We start from the raw sequence: 20,105 nt of genomic DNA, 5'->3' as shown, positions 1-20,105 counted from the left end.
GTACACAGCATAAGGTTTCTCGTTCGTTGCCGATCGGGCAACTCATACCTTTAGCCGTTCCTCTCAGGCCATGGTCACATATATCCATGGATATCGTGGTGGACCTTCCTCTTTCAGCCGGATTTCGAGTCATTTGGGTGGTAGTAGATCGTTTTAGTAAAATGGCTCACTTCATTGCTCTTCCCCGATTACCCTCTGCTCAAGGGTTGGCAGTCTTGTTTCTCCACCATGTGTTCAGGCTCCATGGGTTGCCCAGGGATATTGTCTCTGATCGGGGTCCGCAATTCATCGCCCGTTTCTGGAAACGTTTTTGTGCCTCATTGAATATGAAACTCTCTTTAACATCTGGGTACCACCCACAATCTAACGGACAAACCGAACGAGTTAATCAGTCGTTAAAACAGTATTTACGGTTATATTCGGCCAAACTTCAGAATGATTGGTCTGAATTTCTTCCTTTAGCTGAATTTGCCTATAATAACTCTTGTCATTCTTCCACCAAGGAGTCCCCATTCTTTTTGGTCTTTGGCTTTCATCCTAGAGCCAACTCTTTTTTCCCTCATTCTCCAGTCTCCTCGTTGACCTTAACCTCCCATCTCAGAACGATTTGGAGAAAGGTGCACCTTGCCCTGAAGAAAGCTGCCTTCCGAGAAAAGAAATTTTCTGATAGGCTCCGACGTCCTTGCATTTTTAAGGTGGAAGATAAGGTGTGGTTGTCAACTCGCAACTCCGACAACCCTCGGCTAGATTGGGACCCAAATTTATTGGACCATTCCTTATCATTAAGAAAGTTAACCCAGTTGCTTTTCGGCTACGTTTGCCGAGATCACTCAAAATTGGCAATACTTTTTATTATTCCCTTTTGAAACAGTATTTTTCTTCCAGGAGATTTCCTCTGAGGACTTCCCAGGGTAGATCTCCAGTGGATGTTCAGGGACAACAAGAGTTCTTGGTGGAGAAGGTTTTAGATTCTAAGCTTTCTCGTGGCCGGCTTTATTTTTTAATCCACTGGAAAGGTTATGGCCCTGAAGAAAGGTCTTGGGTGTTGGATAAGGATTTACATGCTCCTAAACTTAAGAAGATATTCTTTCAGGAGTTTCCTCAGAAACCCGGCTCTAGGGGTTCTTTAACCCCTCCTCAAGGGGGGAGTACTGTTAGGCACGGCGGTGTTCGGCCGTGCCCTGACAGAGCAGCGGTCACAGCCGCTGCGCCTCTCTCTCCCTGCTTCCGCACGGCGCCTAGCAACGCCGGGACGCCGTGCGCACGTTAGCTGCCGGGTCCCTGGCAACGCTAGGACGCCGTGCGTTCAGGGCCGCCGGGTCCATGGCAACGGGGACGCGTTCCCCGTTGCCATAAGATTACTCACCTGTTCTCCCCTGGTCGTGCAGCAGGGCAGCTGCACGACATTTATGAATTAGGCTCTGTACTGCCATTGGTGGGTTCCCTGTTATATGCCTCCTCAGTGTCTCACACAAACGCCGGTGATAGCTTCCTGTATGCTGTTCCTGCCTTGTAGAAGTTTGTTCCTGGTCAGCTGCATCTGGTCGATCCTGCTCCCTGCCCACTTGTATTCTGAAGTTCTGAAGCCGGTCCTGGGAATCCTTCTGGTCCTTGTGAACCTGTTACTGTCATCTGGGTTCTCGCCCGGTTTCGTGAGTAGCGGCTTCTGCCGCGTGTTGCGGCCTTGGCTGCTTAGTATTTGTGTTTCTTTGAGTTGGTGCTTTTGCGGCGGTTTCCGCTTTCACTGTCCTCCCCGGAACTCGGCGGTGCCATGTGGGGGAATGGACAGTGGTATCCTTTGTAGTTCTTTTCCTTTGGCGGCGTGCCGCACATACGTTTAGTTTTCAGGTAGTTAGTAGCCCTTAGCTTGGTTGTTTCAGTTAGAGGTCCCCTTGTTATTACCCTGTCTCAGTTCACGCTTTGTCTCTCTTTAAGACCTGGGGGCATCGGAGTTGGGCAGACCTAATCCGCCCTTCAAATGCTGCTGCCGAGGCCCCAAGAAACCATAGTCGTTTTGGCGTGAATTGACAACACGGGTAAGACAACGGAGGTAGGGTGCTAGGGGCTATTTCCATTCCATTTCCCTATCCCAGCATCACGTCCTGGTGCTCTGGACTCACTGCATAAGATCTCCCCTGTCCTGAGCATCAGGATCGTAACACTATGGAGTCTATTTACTAAGCCTTGGTTGGAGTTTAAAGGACAGAGATAAAGCACCAACCAATCAGCTTCTAACTGCCATTTTTCAAACCTAGCCTGTGACATGGCAGTTGGGAGCTGATTGGCTGGTACTTTATTTCCGTCCACTTTATCTCCATCCAAGCCTTAGTAAATAGACCCCTATACCTCAGAATTCCATAACTGGGCAGATGAGATTGGTTGGCATGAATCTGCTCATGCTCACCAGTACTGTTAAGGTTTATTATATGAGATAAAAGATGAGTTTGCTCATATTGACTAATTTGATAGCCCCGGGCAGGTCAATTAGCCGCAGCTAATTGGATACCACCTATAATCTTCCTACTAGAGTGTCCACCTCCCTTCAAATCTCATTCATCATCACTAACGCCACAATATTCTCAGTCTCCCAAGCAAGCTGCTTTGGTATGAGTAGTGCAGTAACAAACACTTGGCTCCACTCTGCATTATTCTTTACATGCAGGCTTTCTCCCAGTCATACAAATATTGCCAGAATATCCCTTTTTCTCACCCAAAGTACTATTAAAACTCTTATCCATTCTCTCATCATCTCTTGCCTTGGTTTCTGAAGCCTCCTGCTATCTCACATTCCACTCAACCTTTTATCCCTTATATAGACTATTTTAGATGCAGACATCTGCTGCACTAGTCTGCATATCCTTACAGTGGCTACCTCTGCATATAAAATTATATTCAAATTACTCCCCACCCTTTTATGCAATACATCTTAAAATATTTTCCATATTGTTCTACCTCACACATTCATTTCACCTCATCCCTGGTAACCAACTCTCACTCCTGGCTACAAGTCTCCTCCTTTGCTGCTTGCCTTATATGGAATTCCCTACCATGTCTGTGTACCTTCCCCTCCCCAACTCTTTTATAGTTATGTCTGCATTTATATTGTTGTCTGTTTATGTCCCTTTTATACTGTATGTCTGTGCTATTTTCTGCACTGTTTGGCACTTCAGCGTAGCTCCAAAGAGATCAACAGCAAGAATAATAATAATATATGACTTGCAACAGCTGGAGTTTCAACTCTGCTTGCAACCATTATAATGTCACCGCAAGCATAATGTAGCCTAAACTGTGCAGACTTTAAAATGTGTGTGTTTGTGTATACTGTATGTGTCTATATGTGTGAGGAAAGGCTGGGAGCAGCATTTCTTATCAAGAAGAAATAGTTCAATAATTCAATTACTAAAGAAGGTTCCAACGTAACTGAACTCTGACTTACCACAGTAATTAACTTTTCTTGCAAGTATTGCAGTTTGAATGTTTCGATGCAGAAAACAGAATGTAAGCTATTGTAATCTGCTATATTGTGCAGTATTCCACTGTGGTGATAAACATTTAATACTAATTGGACAAAGTAATTATTTATGATGCTGTCACAATGCAACAGGTGTTCCTTATCTTCCACGATGGATTTGCTTCCAGGTGGGGGACAGAACATCAAAACATATTTTAAATATTCATATTTCAACAATCACCAGGTGTTTCTTCCTATTTAGAACTGCTTGAAATGTCACAGAAATCATTTATACAGTGCATGTTCCTTATTACCTAGCATAAAGGTCATAACAATATTGTTGCCGTAGCACATTTAATTTCATGCCTTACATAACCCTTCCTTATCTGACATATAATTAATAATAATAATAATAATAATAATAATTGATCTAGAGCAATGATTTTAAAATTCAGTCATCAAAGCACCCTAACAGTCCAGATTTTAAGGCTATTCCTGCCTGAGCACAGATGGTTTAATTAAATTGTTTGCTGTACTAATTAAGTTACCTGTGCCTAAGCTTGGTTATCCTTAAAATCTGGAGTGACAGGGTGCCTTGAGGACCATTTGGGAACCTCTGAACTACAGTAAGCAATAATGCTAAACACTAATGGACACTGGATGTTGACATCATAACAGATCTGATAACATGGTAAAAACGTGAAATATAAACTACATATGAATGAGAAATACATACGCTTTATAAATATCTATTGGTTGGATTAGCATTTATACACATCATCAAGCCTGCATACACCCCCATCAATTCTTAATCTATGATTCTAGAGTACTCCCACAAATGTCACCTTACATTAAGTCACCACTTTCAATGTGTTTCATGTGAAAAAGTTCAGAACTGGACTGCACAGGATTAAGGGTCTGGATCAGAGTTGAGAGCAAAGCAAAAATATCAAGTAGCTTTACACTATGGCAGAACCATGGCCCTCATTCCGAGTTGATCGGTCGCAATGCGAATGTAGCAGAGTTACACACGCTAAGCCGCCGCCTACTGGGAGTGTATCTTAGCTTCTTAAAAGTGCGACCGAAGTAATCGCAATATTGCGATCACAAACCTCGTAGCAGTTTTGGAGTAGCTTCAGACTTACTCTGCCTGTGCGATCAGTTCAGTGCTTGTCGTTCCTGGTTGACGTCACAAACACACCCAGCGTTCGCCCAGGCACTCCCACCGTTTCTCCGGCCACTCCTGCGTTTTTTCCGGAAACGGTAGCGTTTTCAGCCACACGCCCCTGAAACGCCGTGTTTCCGCCCAGTAACACCCATTTCCTGTCAATCACATTACGATCGCCGGAGCGATGAAAAAGCCGTGAGTAAAATTACTTTCTACATAGCAAAGTTACTTGGCGCAGTCGCAGTGCGAACATTGCGCATGCGTACTAAGCGGATTTTCATTGCGATGCGATGAAAAATACCGAGCAAACAACTCGGAATGAGGGCCCATGTTACACTGCAGGTGGTGCAGATGAAAAATGTGCAAGGAGATTTAGATTTGGGAGGGGCGTGTCCAAACTCAAATCTAAATTGCTGTGGTAAAATAAAGCTGCCCAGCATTTGGGAGCTACATGCAAAAGCAGACAGTATTTACCGTGCATGCTTGCAAAAAAATATGTATTTGCACCCCTTGCATTACCTCATGGTTAGTCCAAATACAAAATTACTTGTTTTTTTTTCCTGTGCTCCTAACTCAGAATCAGGTACTAAATATGGAAATCTAAATAAATACTATATATGCCATGCCAGGAGGAAGACTACTATACACCCTAAAGAGTAAATAATTGTTTTTTTGTTTCAATTTAATATTGCAAAGTTTTATACTGGTATATCCATTGCCTTTATTTAGTTTACTATATAACTACATGACACAATATGCATCATTTGTCCATAGGAGTACAGTTTCACTTACAGTATTTTGCTACAATTGAAAGATACATTATGGGCCATATGCAATTGCGGTCGAATTCCCGAAAAATGTCGAAAAACGGGACATTATCGCCAAAAAAAAAAAATCGGCAATACAGTACTTTTCGCCAAAAAACGGACTTTCCAAATTCGACTTTTTGAAATTCGACATTTGTCAAATTCGACATTTCTGCAATGGTACAAATGCGGCATTTCGACAAAAGTATATTCAATTGAAGATTGTAAATTCGACAACAGTGCTTTTAGACAGTAAATTCGTCATTTTCAATCCGCCACACTTTGCTGGCGGAATCTAATAAAAAAATGTAGAACATGTTTTTTTTTAGTGTTTTTTTTTATTGGTAATAGCATATCTATTTTTATTAGAAGGGATTAGGTACTTGGTTTGTGTATTTAGGAGGCACAAGTATTATTTATATATTTTTAAAAATATATATATATTTTTTATGGAATGGGGTAAAAATCAGAAAAAAAAATGCGTGGGGTCCCCCTTCCTAAGCATAACCAGCCTCGGGCTCTTTGAGCATACATTAATGACACGCATGATAAACACAAATATATAAACATCAACAATACATAACTGTACCTTAAAATATGAAATAAATACTATTAGTCTAGATTTTACACACTCGCGGTACAGTAGGCTTATTCTTGCAGTCATTGCAATATTCCATAGGAAAAGCACAAAGGACATCATAATTGAGAAAAACACAACAACAGTACACATGTGGAACTTACAGTAAATGTGAAAAAACCAAGGAGCATTGTACTACACCTGAAATACCTACAGTAGCATGACCATTCAAACAAGCAGCAGTTAACACTGGGATATGTATGAGTACAGTATCTGGAACCTGATGTTACATTTACCTGAAACTGTTTGGTCCTTTGCATCCCTCTGCAGTTTAATTCTTGAATGAGGAAATGGGTAGTGGATAGGCTTTCCATTAATCTAATATGTAGATAAAGGGCAAATATTACAAATAAAACCTAAATACTGAAAAAAAAGGAGATTTGTGGTAGACTTACCATAATTAAATCTCTTTCTGCGAGGTACACTGGGTTCCACAGGGAATACATTGGGGTGTAGAGTTGGATCTTGATTCAGAGCCACCAACAGGCTAAAGCTTTGACTGTTCCCAGGATGCATTGCATGGCCTCCTCTATAACCCCGCCTCAGGACACTGGAGCTCAGTTTAGTTAACCAGTCCAATGCAGTAGCAGGTAAAAGAGAAGGCAGATGTTAGTCACATAGAACCACATTCTCACGACAGGGACCAGCGGCTAATGATATACAAACCCAAAGAAGCCAAGTGCGTCAGGGTGGGCGCCCTGTGGAACCCAATGTACCTCGCAGAAAGAGATTTAACTATGGTAAGTCTACCATAAATCTCCTTTTCTGCAGCGGGGTACACTGTGTTCCACAGGGAATACATCGGGGATGTCCTAAAGCAGTTCCTCATGGGAGGGGATGCACCGTAGCGGGTACAAGAACCCGACGTCCGAAGGAAGCATCCTGGGAGGCGGAAGAATCAAAGGCATAAAACCTGATGAACATATTCACTGAGGACCATGTAGCTGCCTTGCACAATTGTTCAGCGGACACCCCTTGGTGGGCCACCCAAGAACGTCCAACAGACCGAGTAGAATGGGCTTAGATAGCAGCAGTAGCTGGAAGGCCAGTCTGTACATATGCTTGTGCAATCACCATTCTAATCCATCTGGCCAAGGTTTGCATATTCGCAGGCCAGCCATGTTTGTGAAAACCAAAAAATACAAAAAGAGTATCGGACCTCCGGACAGAGGCAGTCTTCTCCACATAAACACTGAGAGCCCGTACCACATCCAAAGACCGCTCTTTGGAGGACAAACCAGAAGAGTTAAAAGCCGGAAACCACGATCTCTTGGTTAAGGTGAAAAGATGACACAACCTTAGGCAAATAACCAGGGCGAGTTCTGAAAAATCAGAAAGGGCAGATAATAGGACAAAGCGCCTAAGTCCGACACCCTCCTAGCAGAAGCAATAGCCAGCAGAAACACGACCTTAAGCGTAAGATATTTAAGGTTCACAGACTCAAGAGGTTCAAATGCAGACTCTTGTAGAGCATTCAAGACAACAGACAGATCCCATGGAGCCACAGAAGTTACATAGGGAGGCTGAATCCGTAAAACGCCTTCAGTGAAAGTATGAACATCAGGAATAGACACAATTTTTCTCTGAAACCACACCAACAAGACAGAAATATGAACCTTGAGGGAGGCCAAACGAAGGCCTAAGTCCAGGCTTTGTTGCAGAAAAGCCAAAAAGTCTGGAAGTTCTGAAATTGTAAGCATTGTAATTCTTAGCAGCACACCAGGTGAAGTAAGAATTCCAGACCGTGTAATAAATCTGTACAGAAACCGGTTTGCAGGCCTTCAGCATAGTTTGGATAACCGTCTCGGAGAATCCTTTGGTCCTCAGTGGTGAAGCTTCAAGAGCCACGCCATCAAAGCCAGTCTGGCAAGGTCCGGGTAGACACAAGGGCCCTGAACGAGGAGGTCTGTGCTTTGAGGAAGTAGAAGAGGACGCTCGATCTATAGACCCTGCAGGTCTGAGAACCAATGCCGTTTGGGCCATGCTGGAGCAACTAGAAGTAGTATTCCTTCTTCTTGCTTGAACTTTTGTAGTACCCTGGGCAGGAGAGACACTGTAGGGAACACGTATGGCAGCCAAAAGTTCCGTGGAATTGTCAGTGTGTCCACAAACGCTGCTTGAGGATCCCTTGTCCTTAATCCGAAGACTGGAACTTTGTGATTGTGTCGAGATGTCATCAGGTCTACATCTTGTAGGCCCCACTTGTCCACTAGGAGTTGAAAGACTTCTGGATGAAGACTCCACTCTCTGGGTGCACGTCCTGACGACTAAGGAAATCCGCTTCCCAGTTGAGGACTGGAATGAACACTGCCGATATTGCAGGCAGATGGCGTTCCGCCCAACGAAGGATTTTTGACACTTCCATCATTGTCATGCGGCTTCAAGTGCTGCCTTGATGATTTATGTATGCCACCATGGTGGCATTGTCTGATTGTACTTGAACAGGACTATTCTGTACCAGAGGCAGGGCAATATTCAATGCACTGAACAGAATGTTTATTGGGAGAAGCAATTTCTCCTTGGTCCACCGACCCTGGAGAGAGTGTTGCTCTAGCATTGCTCCCCAACCCTGCAGACTGGTGTCCATAGTTAGCAGGACCCAGTTGGGGATCCAGAAGGGTCGGCCCCTGCTTAACCATTGGTCCTGTAGCCACCAGCTCAGTGACAGACGAACCTCCGGAATCAAGGAGATCATTTGAGACCTGATCCGATGAGGCAGGCCATCCCATTTGGAAAGGATTAACTTCTGCAGAGGGCGGGAATGAAATTGAGCGTACCTTACCATGTCGAAAGCCGACACCATGAGGCCTAGTACTTGCATCACAGAGTGTATCGACACTCTTAGGCGAAAAAGGAAGCATCTGATACTGTCATGAAGTTTCAGGACTGTCTCTGGAGACAGAAACAGTCTTTGCCTGTGTGTCCAGCAGTGCCCCCAGGTGCACCATGCTCCGAGCAGCGACCAGCGAGGACCTTTTCCAGATGATGAGCCACCCGTGGGCTTGTAGGAATTGGACCGTCAGTTCCAGATGACTGAGGAGAACATCTTGGGAGTTCACCAGGATCAGCAAGTCATACAGATACGGCAGGATCCTGATTCCCTGACGGTGGAGAAGGGCTGTCATCATGGCCATGACCTTGGTGAAGATCTGAGGGGCCATGGCCAGTCCAATTGGCAGAGCCTAGAATTGATAATGTAGGTTGCCAATAGCAAACTGCAGATATTGTTGATGCGATATGGCAATAGGAATATGCAGGTAAGTATCCTGTATGTCCAGGGATACCATATGGTCTTCGGGTTCCATGGCCAGTACAATAGAGCACAGAGATTCCAGGCCTGGGTGAACTGCAGAAGTCGGCCTCCAACACTGGGATCCCCCAGGGGGAGGCCCACCTCGTCATGCAGCAGACTTGTCTTATTTGGAAGCAGGCTGATGGGCAGCCCAGGATTGTTTAGGTTTGGGCTTAGTGGTTTTGGAAGTACGAGCCTGTCTCGGGTACGCCTGACCTTTGCTTTCCCTGGAGGTCGAAAGGAATGAAAAGTGGTACTCTTAGCATTCAGTGCAAAAGGATTAGTACTTGGGAGAAAAGCAGTCTTAGCAGTCGCCAAGTCAGTCACAATCTTTCTCAGATTCTCCCCAAATAGGATGTCTCCCTTAAAAGGGAGCACCCCCAAGGTCTTTTTGGAATCTAGGTCCACCTTCCAGGACCTCAACCACAGAATTCGGTGAGCCAGTATAGGCGTAGTAGTCGCCTTGGCCGCCATTACACCTGCCTCAGAAGACTACTCCTGAATATAGTGGGAGGCTGCGGTAATATGAGACAGATATTGTTTGGGAGTGTCAGAAATATCCTGAGGCAGCTCATCCACTAATACCTGAACCCATGCTTCAATTCCTTTTGCGGCCCAGGAGGCTGCTATAGTGGGTCTATGTACAGCACCGGTAAGAGAATATACAGACTTCAGGCATCCCTCCACATGCTTATCCATTGTTTCCTTCAGTGAGGTGACAGTGGTGACAGGCAGAGTAGATGACACCACTAGACGGGCGACATGAGAGTCCACCGGCGGTGGAGTTTCCCACTTGTTACTCAACTCCGCAGGGCTAGGATAATGAGCTAGCATCTTTCAGACAGGGAGAATTTCTTTGCTGGAGACGACCAGGATTCCTGACGTATGTCAATTAAATGGTCAGAATGTGATAAGACTACTTTAGTAACCTTCTAATCTTTGAACTTATCAGGTTTCTTAGACACAGTAGTGGGATCTACTTCATCAATTTGTAGAATCAGCTTAATAGCCTCCACTAGGTCAGGTACATCAACCTGAGTTGTAGGTTCCTCGTCAGAAGCGACTGTATCAGTGTCTGATGGATCAGTATATTCCCCATCCTTATTAGAAGAATTATCTGAAATATTAGTGGATTGTGAGGAGGAAGCGGCCTGTCTAGATGACCCTTTTACCCCAGAGGGGCGTGAGGTAGACTTTTGTCTTACAAAAGAATGATTTAATTGTTGTATCTGGGTAGCCAGAGTGTCTGCCCAGAACGGATTAACTACAGGGACAATATATGGCTGCAATGGCACAGGAGGCCCCACGAATCACAAGTGTATTCAGCATACTTGAGAACGCTGCACAAGGTGGTTTCTGATTGGCCACAGGTGCTGTGGGCTGACTGGGAGATGTATGGCACCCAGTACCGGGAGCCATCAGCTAAAACTTCCCCCTCAGGTAAATCCTTGGTGCAAGCACTACATGATATAGAAGCGTCCATGGATTTCCCACCCTGTGTGGCAGACATTATAGGGAATGTAGCCTTAGAGCGTAACAGTACAATATAGCCAGACAAACACAATACCTGCAAATAACCCCCTGATTTATGTGACAGTAAATACAGGGCACAAACAGAGAATTAAAGTGGTATGAGGTGACTGAAATACACAATAAAAAACACAAAACAGTATATACTGTGTAACACTATATGATATATATACATACCCATATATATTAAATTAATGATAGAGTTCCTTAATGCGCTCTTATTGTAAAACTACTGTTCTTTTACTTATTCTATGTCAGTTAGTTTATTCTATATCAGTTAGTTTAACATTCTTTTATAGGCAAGCTGCAACATAGAGAAAAGATCCCTTGTCGACAGAGGTCAACATAGAAATAGATACACAAATAATATCTCCGTGGAGCGCTCTTCTTTAACAAATTAGGCAATTATTTGCCTAATGATAAAAAAAAATCTGAATATATATATAAAGAGAGGATGACCTTACACATTTAGACACCCATATTTTAAAAACACATATCTTTTTATTGTTAAGACAGTATAGTCCAAATTAACATTTTCAATAAAAATGATGATTATTTCTTTACAAAGTAATATTGATCATTAGAAATACAATTGTTTGTTCAATTTGTACATTTAAAATTAATAATAATACAATGCTTTAAACCAACGCGTTTCGTCTTACAGCAACTTCTTCAGGGGTGTTTCTGAACAACATTTGTTCTCTTATTGAAAATACTCTCAAAGTTTGAGGAGATGTCCCCTTCTTAAAAGGTTATAAAATATGATCTTTGATCAAACCAATTATTATACTAAATGTAAATCTGGATTAGATTTAAAGGGTTTGGGATTTTGATAAAGTAATTTCCACAGTTTGACAAAATTTAATCGGATTCTCTAATTAGGACCATCTGATTGCTTATATTAGTATCCAAAAGGAAAGCTTTTAACTGTTATCAAGCCCCTTTTAATTCTCCAGCAGCAATCCTATATGTCTGTATGCATAGGAATCCAAATGTAGAATCTGCATACAGACATACTGTATAGGATTGCTGGAGTATTAAAAGAGGCTTAATAACAGTTAAAAGCCTTAGTTTTGGATACTAATACTAATATAAGCAATCAGATGGTCCTAATTAGAGAATCCGATTACATTTTGTCAAACTGTGGAAATTACCTTATCAAAATCCCAAAACCTTTAAATCTAATCCAGATTTACATTTAGTATAATAATTGGTTTGATCAAAGATCATATTTTATAACCTTTTAAGAAGGGAACATCTCCTCAAACTTTGAGAGTATTTTCAATAAGAGAACAAATGTTGTTCAGAAACACCCCTGAAGAAGTCGCTATAAGACGAAGCGCGTTGGGTTAAAGCATTTTATTATTATTAATTTTAAATGTACAAATTGAACAAACAATTGTATTTCTAATGATCAATATTACTTTGTAAAGAAAGAATCATCATTTTTATTGCAAATGTGGATTTGGACTATACTGTCAACAATAAAAAGATGTGTTTTTAAAATATGGTTGTCTAAATGTGTAAGGTCATCCTTTCTTTATATATATATTCAGAATAATTGCTTAATTTGTTAAAAAGAGCGCTCCACAGATATATTATTTGTGTATATATATATATATATATATATATATACATATATAGGAGACCCTGACGCACCTAGCACCTCAGGGAGGTGGTCTTCAGTATGCCGCCGGCCGGGATCCCAGTGACCAGCATACCATGTTGAGCGCAGCGAGCCAGTAAGGGGCTCATTAGTGTTCGCCCAGCTGTCGGTATGCCAGTGGTCGAGATCCCGGTGCCGGTATGCTGGCCCCCGGGGTCCAGGCTGCCGGCCACTCATAACTTCATCCCCCTAGGGTACAGAATATAGTGATAGCAATAAGTGTGATACACAAGAAGGAAAACCACACAGCAGCTACAGGCACATTCAGTCACAGTTACAATGCAGAAGTTTTTTTTAGATAAACAAACAAACAAACTGCACTGGACTAGTAAAACTACATACAGATATGTATATATAGATATAATAATGCACAGTAGATACTGGATGTATATCTCAGAATACTTGTACTAAATATTCAAGAAGTACACTTGTTCTTAACTAACACTGTCTAAAATGACATATAGAATACTTAAGTGACTGTAAATGCACAACACCGATGAGGCATGCGGATTTACAGAGGAGACATTGCCCTGCAGTCCCGGAGATCATCCGCAGCTACTTGTCTAAATATGGCGCCAAAATCTCTGTCAGGGAGTGAGGGAGAGTGGGAAGCAGCTCCAGGGCGAGAAAACCAGCAGTAGATGGCGCCCGGAGCTGGAGGAAGGGGCTACAGGTCAACTGCCTTATCCCTTATGCTAGTCCTCACCAGTGGGTACTGTGAAGCCTTCATAAAAGGATTTTTATGAAATCCGACCTGTGGATATAGTGGGGTCCCTGCACGGCCACAGTGTCCACGCCAGAGCCGCGGTCCGTCTCCTAAGACTGCAACCAGAACACGATTTCAGCGGGTCCCACCTGGGGGACCCTCTTACCTCCTCCTGCAGAGCGTCAGCAGCGTGTGCCTGGAAACCGGAGCGCCTCCGCCGCAAGTACCCGGGAACCGGGCCAGCGGGAGTATGCGGTGCTGCTAGGGAGGTGGAGTTGCAGCACAGTATGTCACTAGGACATAAAAGTGCTGCAGCCCTTGAAGAATCTTCTAATAAAAGCTCTTTTCAGGGCTGCCTAGCACAGCCACCCCTGTTAAGTGACCTGCTCTGCAGGCACCAACTTACAAACTGAGCTCCAGTGTCCAGAGGCGGGGTTACAGAGGAGGTCATGCAATGCATCCTGGGACAGTCAAAGCTTTAGCCTGTTGGTGCCTCTGGATCAAGATCCAACTCTACACCCCGATGTATTCCCTGTGGAACACAGTGTACCCCACTGCAGAAAGTCTGTTTTCAAAACATGAATAGTCATATACATAATTGTCAGGTCTAAAATATAAATTCTCTAACATTTAAATAATATATGCCAGTAAATAAGCATCTGCATGTCACATCTCATTGGCTTGGAAATGAGAGCTGCTAAATTATCACAGCTAAAGAAAGCATTCATGTGACCACAGCCTTATTTAGCAGTCTTCTGGGCAAGATTATATAGGGACGCCTGTATTAAGCTGCAATCTGGTGCAAACTTAAAGAAGATAAAGTGATTCAACACTTTAGCCCCTCTGCTGAACTATGGTACAATCATATATCTTTGAAGACATTTAAAGAACAAATAGTGTAGACATTAAAAAAAAAATAATGTGAAACAATAGTGCATTGCTCTAAAATGTTTTAGTACACTCATTAAATAAATGTATTAATCCATATATCAGTTTTAATTATACTATAATGTTTATATTATTATTGTAGTCTATTGGGGGTATTCAATGCATGTCGGATCCTCTCCGACGGAGAGGATCTGACAGTGCAGTATTCAATTTGAGGGCAAATCCGACTGGTTTTTCCCGTTTTCGACAATGACATTCCGACTTTTTTTTAAATCGGATTAACATTGTCGAAAATGGGCAAAAAACCTGTCGGATTTGGCCGCAAATCTGACAAAACACTTGGATCCACGGCTAATCCGCAGATCCACGTGTTTTCTGACAAGTCGGAGTTGCCGACAAGTCGGAAAAACGGCAGCCCCATTGAATAGGTCGAATCTTGATTCGACCACAAAAAGTCAGAAACGGCCGTCTTTCCGACTAGACGGCAATTCCGACTACCATTGAATAGACCCCTATATCTCATCAAACAGACACTTATTTGTGCAATGCTTGGACAGTGCAAAATATACATATCGTATTATCTTGTCATGCAGTTGTCAGTTCTTTTCCCTTTCTTACTTGTTCTTGTTGATGAGATGGTCTGGCATGTGATAATTTATCTGGCAGCTTTCGGTCAATTCCATGGCCATTTTCCAGACGGGATTCTCTAGGCTTGTCAAACCAGTCTGTTTCTTCACGGCGTAGATGATAGGCTTTGGAAATTAATGAAATGTAAATACCTCTATTTTAAGTATTATTGATGGAGGGAGGAGTTTTGCCATGTGGCAGTTCATGCAAAGGACCAACCATGCATGCCAAGGTCATTAACACAAATGTAAACGAGCAGAGCAGCAGCTAGTGGTGTAATGTGCAAAGCAAGAATGAGTTAAACCACTGAAAACCCATAGACCATTTGCCATGCCGACGGTGTAATGGAACTGAAATATTTTCAAATCATTTTTATTGGGTGCAGCGAGACGTGGCCTCATGTATACAGTTGTTTTGTGCAGAACAAAATAAAATAAGAAAAAGCACGATTATCTCAAAAAAGTCTGACATAATCTAAGAATTGGACCCTAAAAATATATGAAGTGAAATATATGAAAGTTTAGCAAAGTGTTATTTTGATAAGTCCCTAATTATTAGTTCCCAATAAATATCACTTTTCACTATAGTTCTTCCCAAAAAATGTTTATACATGTCCCTCAGTGAATACTGATATAATACAATTCATAATGCTGAAATAGTATTAATAGACAACAGTGACAAGAAGATGAAGCCTAGCATCTAGGCTATACTATGTATGTCTATATTACTCACTTGTATGGCTTTAGCTGGACTAGTGCAATATTAGGCTTTCTGTTGGGCTCATTGTCATTAGTCAAAATAAGTGCAAAGTCACACAGGCCACCTTTCTTAAGAAAACACAAATAATTATCAAATATTATAATAATAGAAGATGTTGCCATAGGGATTCATCTAGTACCACTGTAATTGCTTGCAGTGTAAGGATGTCCTTTCTAATGGACTTCAACAAGTAAGCGACTATGTTGAAGCATTATGGCATGGGTCTTCAACCTGTGGCCCTCCAGCTGTTGTGGAACTACACATCCCAGCATGCCCTGCTCAGTTTTAGCATGCCTTAAGGGCAAAACTGTGGCAGGGCATGCAGGGATGTGCAGTTCCACAACAGCTGGAGGGTCACAGGTTGAAGACCCATGCATTATGGGTTATATGGTGGCATTAAAGTTTAAGGGGTCTATCTACTAAGCCTTGGATGGAGATAAAGTGGTTGTAGATAAAGTGTCAGCCAATCAGCTCCTGTCATTTTTCAAACACTGCCTGTGTCATGACAGTTATGAGCTGATTGGCTGGTACTTTATCTCCGTCCACTTTATCTCCATCCAAGGCTTAGTAAATTGACCCCTAAAGGTCTATGGGAACATTGTAAGTCTATAATTCTATAGAGATTATTTGATTGCACTATAAATGTGGCATTACGCTGTAATTTGAGATTATACTGTTTCATCTTGATCTTCTAGAGGGATTAGCAACGTTATGGAACTTCATCATTGTAATTATGAAACTACAGTATCTTTGAAAATAAGAATGTGCAATAATGTATATGCCATACGGTATACTGAGTGAGTGGTATAGTTGGGTCTCTAATCTTTATTTTTTTTGCCATGATGCACATTTATATTTCACATTTCATGTACTATGTTCTGTGCTATACATGGCATGCTACATATATCCATTCTATCATAGTTTACTGCCCACAAGTATTCAAATATTAATACATTTGTTCAAGTTAGTAGATCTAAAGATCAAATGTGGGCACAAGGGTTCAACTAAGATTTATTTTCAATTTCCAAATGAGAAAAGTATAAATGAGGCCTGTATAATCTTTACAAGCACTGATGATATGTGACATGATCTTATACTTCCTTTTCACACTTGCAGCTATATTTGCATTGCATCGGTGATACTTTACTTTTTCAATAAATTGTTTCCATTACACTTATACAATATGATAGATTCACTGCAGATATGTCATTAAAAATGATTAACAAATATATCTGTTCTCTCAATATAAGGGAATTGGCGCGTAAAACATACTACTGTATTACGGTTAAGTATATAAATGTGCATTATTTAGCAAAAAAAAAATGCTTTGACTATGCTATATGTAAAATATTAAATAGCACCCTTTTAAAAATGATATATTCTAGTTTTGCCATGCAGTAAAAGAATAGAATATGCTCAATATTATGGTTTATGTCTTTTGTATAAAATAAGAAGTTGACGTATACAGACTTCCTTTACAATGTTTTTGTCTCTACATAAATATTTGAGCTTTACACTAAAGAAAGAGTGCTTAAAAAAATAAAAAGAATACAAACCAATATTCTATATTGTGATCTAATTGCTTCTTTAGACATTTCAATGCTACAGATAATTAACTAAAATTAACCACAATGTTTAAGACATAAAATTAGTTGAATCAAAAATGTCCCCAAATGCCTTACCACAAATGGACCAGTACTGAGTGTTTCTGTGGAACAATATGTACATTTATTAGAGATGAGAGGGTTCGGTTTTAAGCGGATTTACCCGAATCTCCTTAATGGCTATCGGACATCACATGTTTTGGTTAGACAACAAGAAAAATCCAGAAAATAAGAAATTGTGATAATTCTGGCGTAAAGAACCGAGTAAATCCGAACCCGCTCATCTCTAACATTTATAATCCAAAGGTTTGGTGGATATCACTTTGAAGTGCAAACCAGTATCAACAAATGAGGTGAAAAAGACAATCTAATGATGTACACTCATGGGACTTTCTTGCATCATTCAATTAATTTGCATTGTCATACACTTTAGTTTTGTCCTCTATAAGATATGGAATTTTTGTACAACAGGTATTTTAACAACCTTTGTGCATAATGGATTAATAAGAAATTTATATTTTTAAATAGAACCTTAAATTAGGAATGTATATTATGTTTAAAGATTATTCTAGGACTATATATTGCCTCAGAATTAATAAAAATGATTAGGTTACAAATAATCTAATTGATTGTAACACAGTTTAGGGTTAGGTAGGTTGGAGAGGTATATTTTAAAGTAAGCTTGATTTCCCCCCACCCAGAATTTGGAAAAGGATAAGCCAAGCATTTTCATATTTGCTAGGAAGTACTTAGAACTAAGGCTTTTGTTACATTATTATTTTTACGCATTAGCTTTGCTATGTTCTATATAATCAAAACATTCCAGTACGTTCTTATTAAAGAACAAAACTGACATGCAATACAAAGACATTCACAAACTCTACGAAACTGGCAACAGAAGACTCCTACCATCATTAAAGGAATTGTCTGGGGATTTATCCAAAACAAACAGAGAAAACATTCATTTACCAACAGACATATTGTTAACATCAAGTTTTCCAACCACAATATTAAAACAGTTAATGATAACTGAACGCTTTTCCATATCTTGCAGTAGGAAATTCGGACCTCAGAATGAAACATACCAGCTGGCAAATACTCATAGCTTTACAGAAAATAATAAGAATAGTTAGGGAGATAATGAAGTTATTTACTGGACACTGCAAGAAAGCCACTCCATTCATGGAGAATAGACTTTTGGGAAATGCCGTTTATACGGCAGCATTTTGACTCAAAACTTTACCAACTAGGATTTTAGACTAGGACAAAACCTCTACTAACACTGAGTTTCCATTCACAAACAGACTGTTTTGTTCTTATTAGGGCTGGTCAGTACTGTCCAGAAAATTATATCCAGCATCGATGTGCTGTAACAAGTCCGATATAGTCTGTCTGCAGGTAAAAAAATCTCATGTCAGCACAAGCCTGCATCATGCTCTAAACCCATTAACTACAAAAATGGTCTGTTTTCCAAATTCTAAATAGTAAAAGGCTAATGCTGCTCCTCACCTCTATGGGAGGAATTCAAGTGTTTTGCGTGCCAGCAGCCACTAGATGGCACTCGATGGAGCAATTCAAGTGTTGCTCCATACGGGCCCGCACAGCACCAGCACTGACATTACTGTTATATTATTCTTTCATTTTAGAAAGTTCTGTGCAAAGATCTAAATGCAAGGGACAGAAACAAATGATTCTCAGCCTGAACAGGCAGGTATGCCAACCACTGGATAGCAGATCATTTAGGTGTTCCTTAATAATTGATTTATAAGAAACCAATTGCCAAGATTTTAAAATGTTATCTTTTAATTAACACAACTCATACTATTACTAGAGGGTAAAAACAATTAAGGTAATTTGACTGTCAGCTGTCATTCAAGATTAAACTGGAGAATAATTCTATTGAACTTTATATTGTAAGGTAAATTGCAATTGACATGATCAGTGTTGAGCGCTTCAAATTCATACAATAATTGTATAATTTTGTCTTTCTGAAATGATAATAAAATATTACTATATAAACCAAAATACTGTTGATTGGCTTACGCTATATATAAATTATTTGTTTTAGATTGTCATGCAGCATTAACGTCATGCAGTTTATTCATATAAGATAATCATAAGCAATTAAAAAAAAACAGTGCATGCAAATATTTATTTAAAAGCACATATACATTTATTAAACAACAAATAAACAAAGAAGCACAAAAAATGAAAAAGCACATATTTCACAAAGTTTGCAAATATGAATCTGCTTTTGAAATACATATATTTAAAAATATGTTGTCTAAATATACTCTGTTATATACTGTATGTACTGCCTTGCCTTGATCTCTCCTTGCTGCTGCAAAAGATTTCAGCATGTTGCAAAGCAGATTGTTGCATGTGCTCACAGCAGCAAGGAGTTAATGTTAGGAATATTAGTTATTTGTTTTCTTGTCTGAAAACTATTTTAATATTAAAATAACAGTGAAAAAGTGAATAAAAAGTCAGGACATATTCATATGCTATAAATACAGTCAACTTTACCTTTATGCATGGATTCAAAATGAAATTAGCTGAATACATTACACTATAAAAAATCAATAAGATAATACTCTCTATACTGAATAATTGTTACAGCCAAGTACTTGGGTCTATTTTACATGTATTTTACATTATACTGTATCACAACTATAGTGGATATATGAGTTATAAAAAGTGAATGATATTCTTATTTTTCTGATGTACACAGATTGATTCAAACTACTACATCGGATTACACAAATAAAAGGTGAGTTACATGTAGGTATGTATAAGTAAACACAATAATAATAACAACAACAACAACAACAACAATCATCACAATAAATAGAAAAACAAATACAGACATTTTTTGAAAATGTCAAATAATTCAAAGAAAAACACTGTAGAATTATGACAGTGAAAGAACACAAAGCCACAAAGAAAATATCACAACACACATTAATAGCAT

The 20,105-nt window shown here is 40.4% G+C and overlaps 1 protein-coding gene across 3 annotated transcripts in view; it reads right to left on the bottom strand.

Annotated features, from left to right (window-relative positions):
* PCLO (piccolo presynaptic cytomatrix protein) overlaps positions 1-20,105 on the bottom strand; it is a 447,385-nt gene that overhangs the window by 110,728 nt on the left and 316,552 nt on the right. For 2 of the 3 annotated variants that reach the window (XM_063926936.1, XM_063926938.1), the window contains exons 8-10: positions 18,044-18,061; positions 14,763-14,896; positions 6,299-6,380 (exon numbers count right to left, since the gene is read on the bottom strand). In XM_063926936.1, coding sequence (XP_063783006.1) covers positions 6,299-6,380; positions 14,763-14,896; positions 18,044-18,061 — 234 coding nt within the window. The remainder of the gene's footprint in view (positions 1-6,298; positions 6,381-14,762; positions 14,897-18,043; positions 18,062-20,105) is intronic. The other variant, XM_063926937.1, reaches the window with a different exon arrangement.

Source organism: Pseudophryne corroboree, chromosome 6, assembly GCF_028390025.1.
Source record: "Pseudophryne corroboree isolate aPseCor3 chromosome 6, aPseCor3.hap2, whole genome shotgun sequence".
Taxonomy (NCBI): domain Eukaryota; kingdom Metazoa; phylum Chordata; class Amphibia; order Anura; family Myobatrachidae; genus Pseudophryne; species Pseudophryne corroboree.
This window is presented reverse-complemented; position numbering and strand designations above follow the sequence as displayed.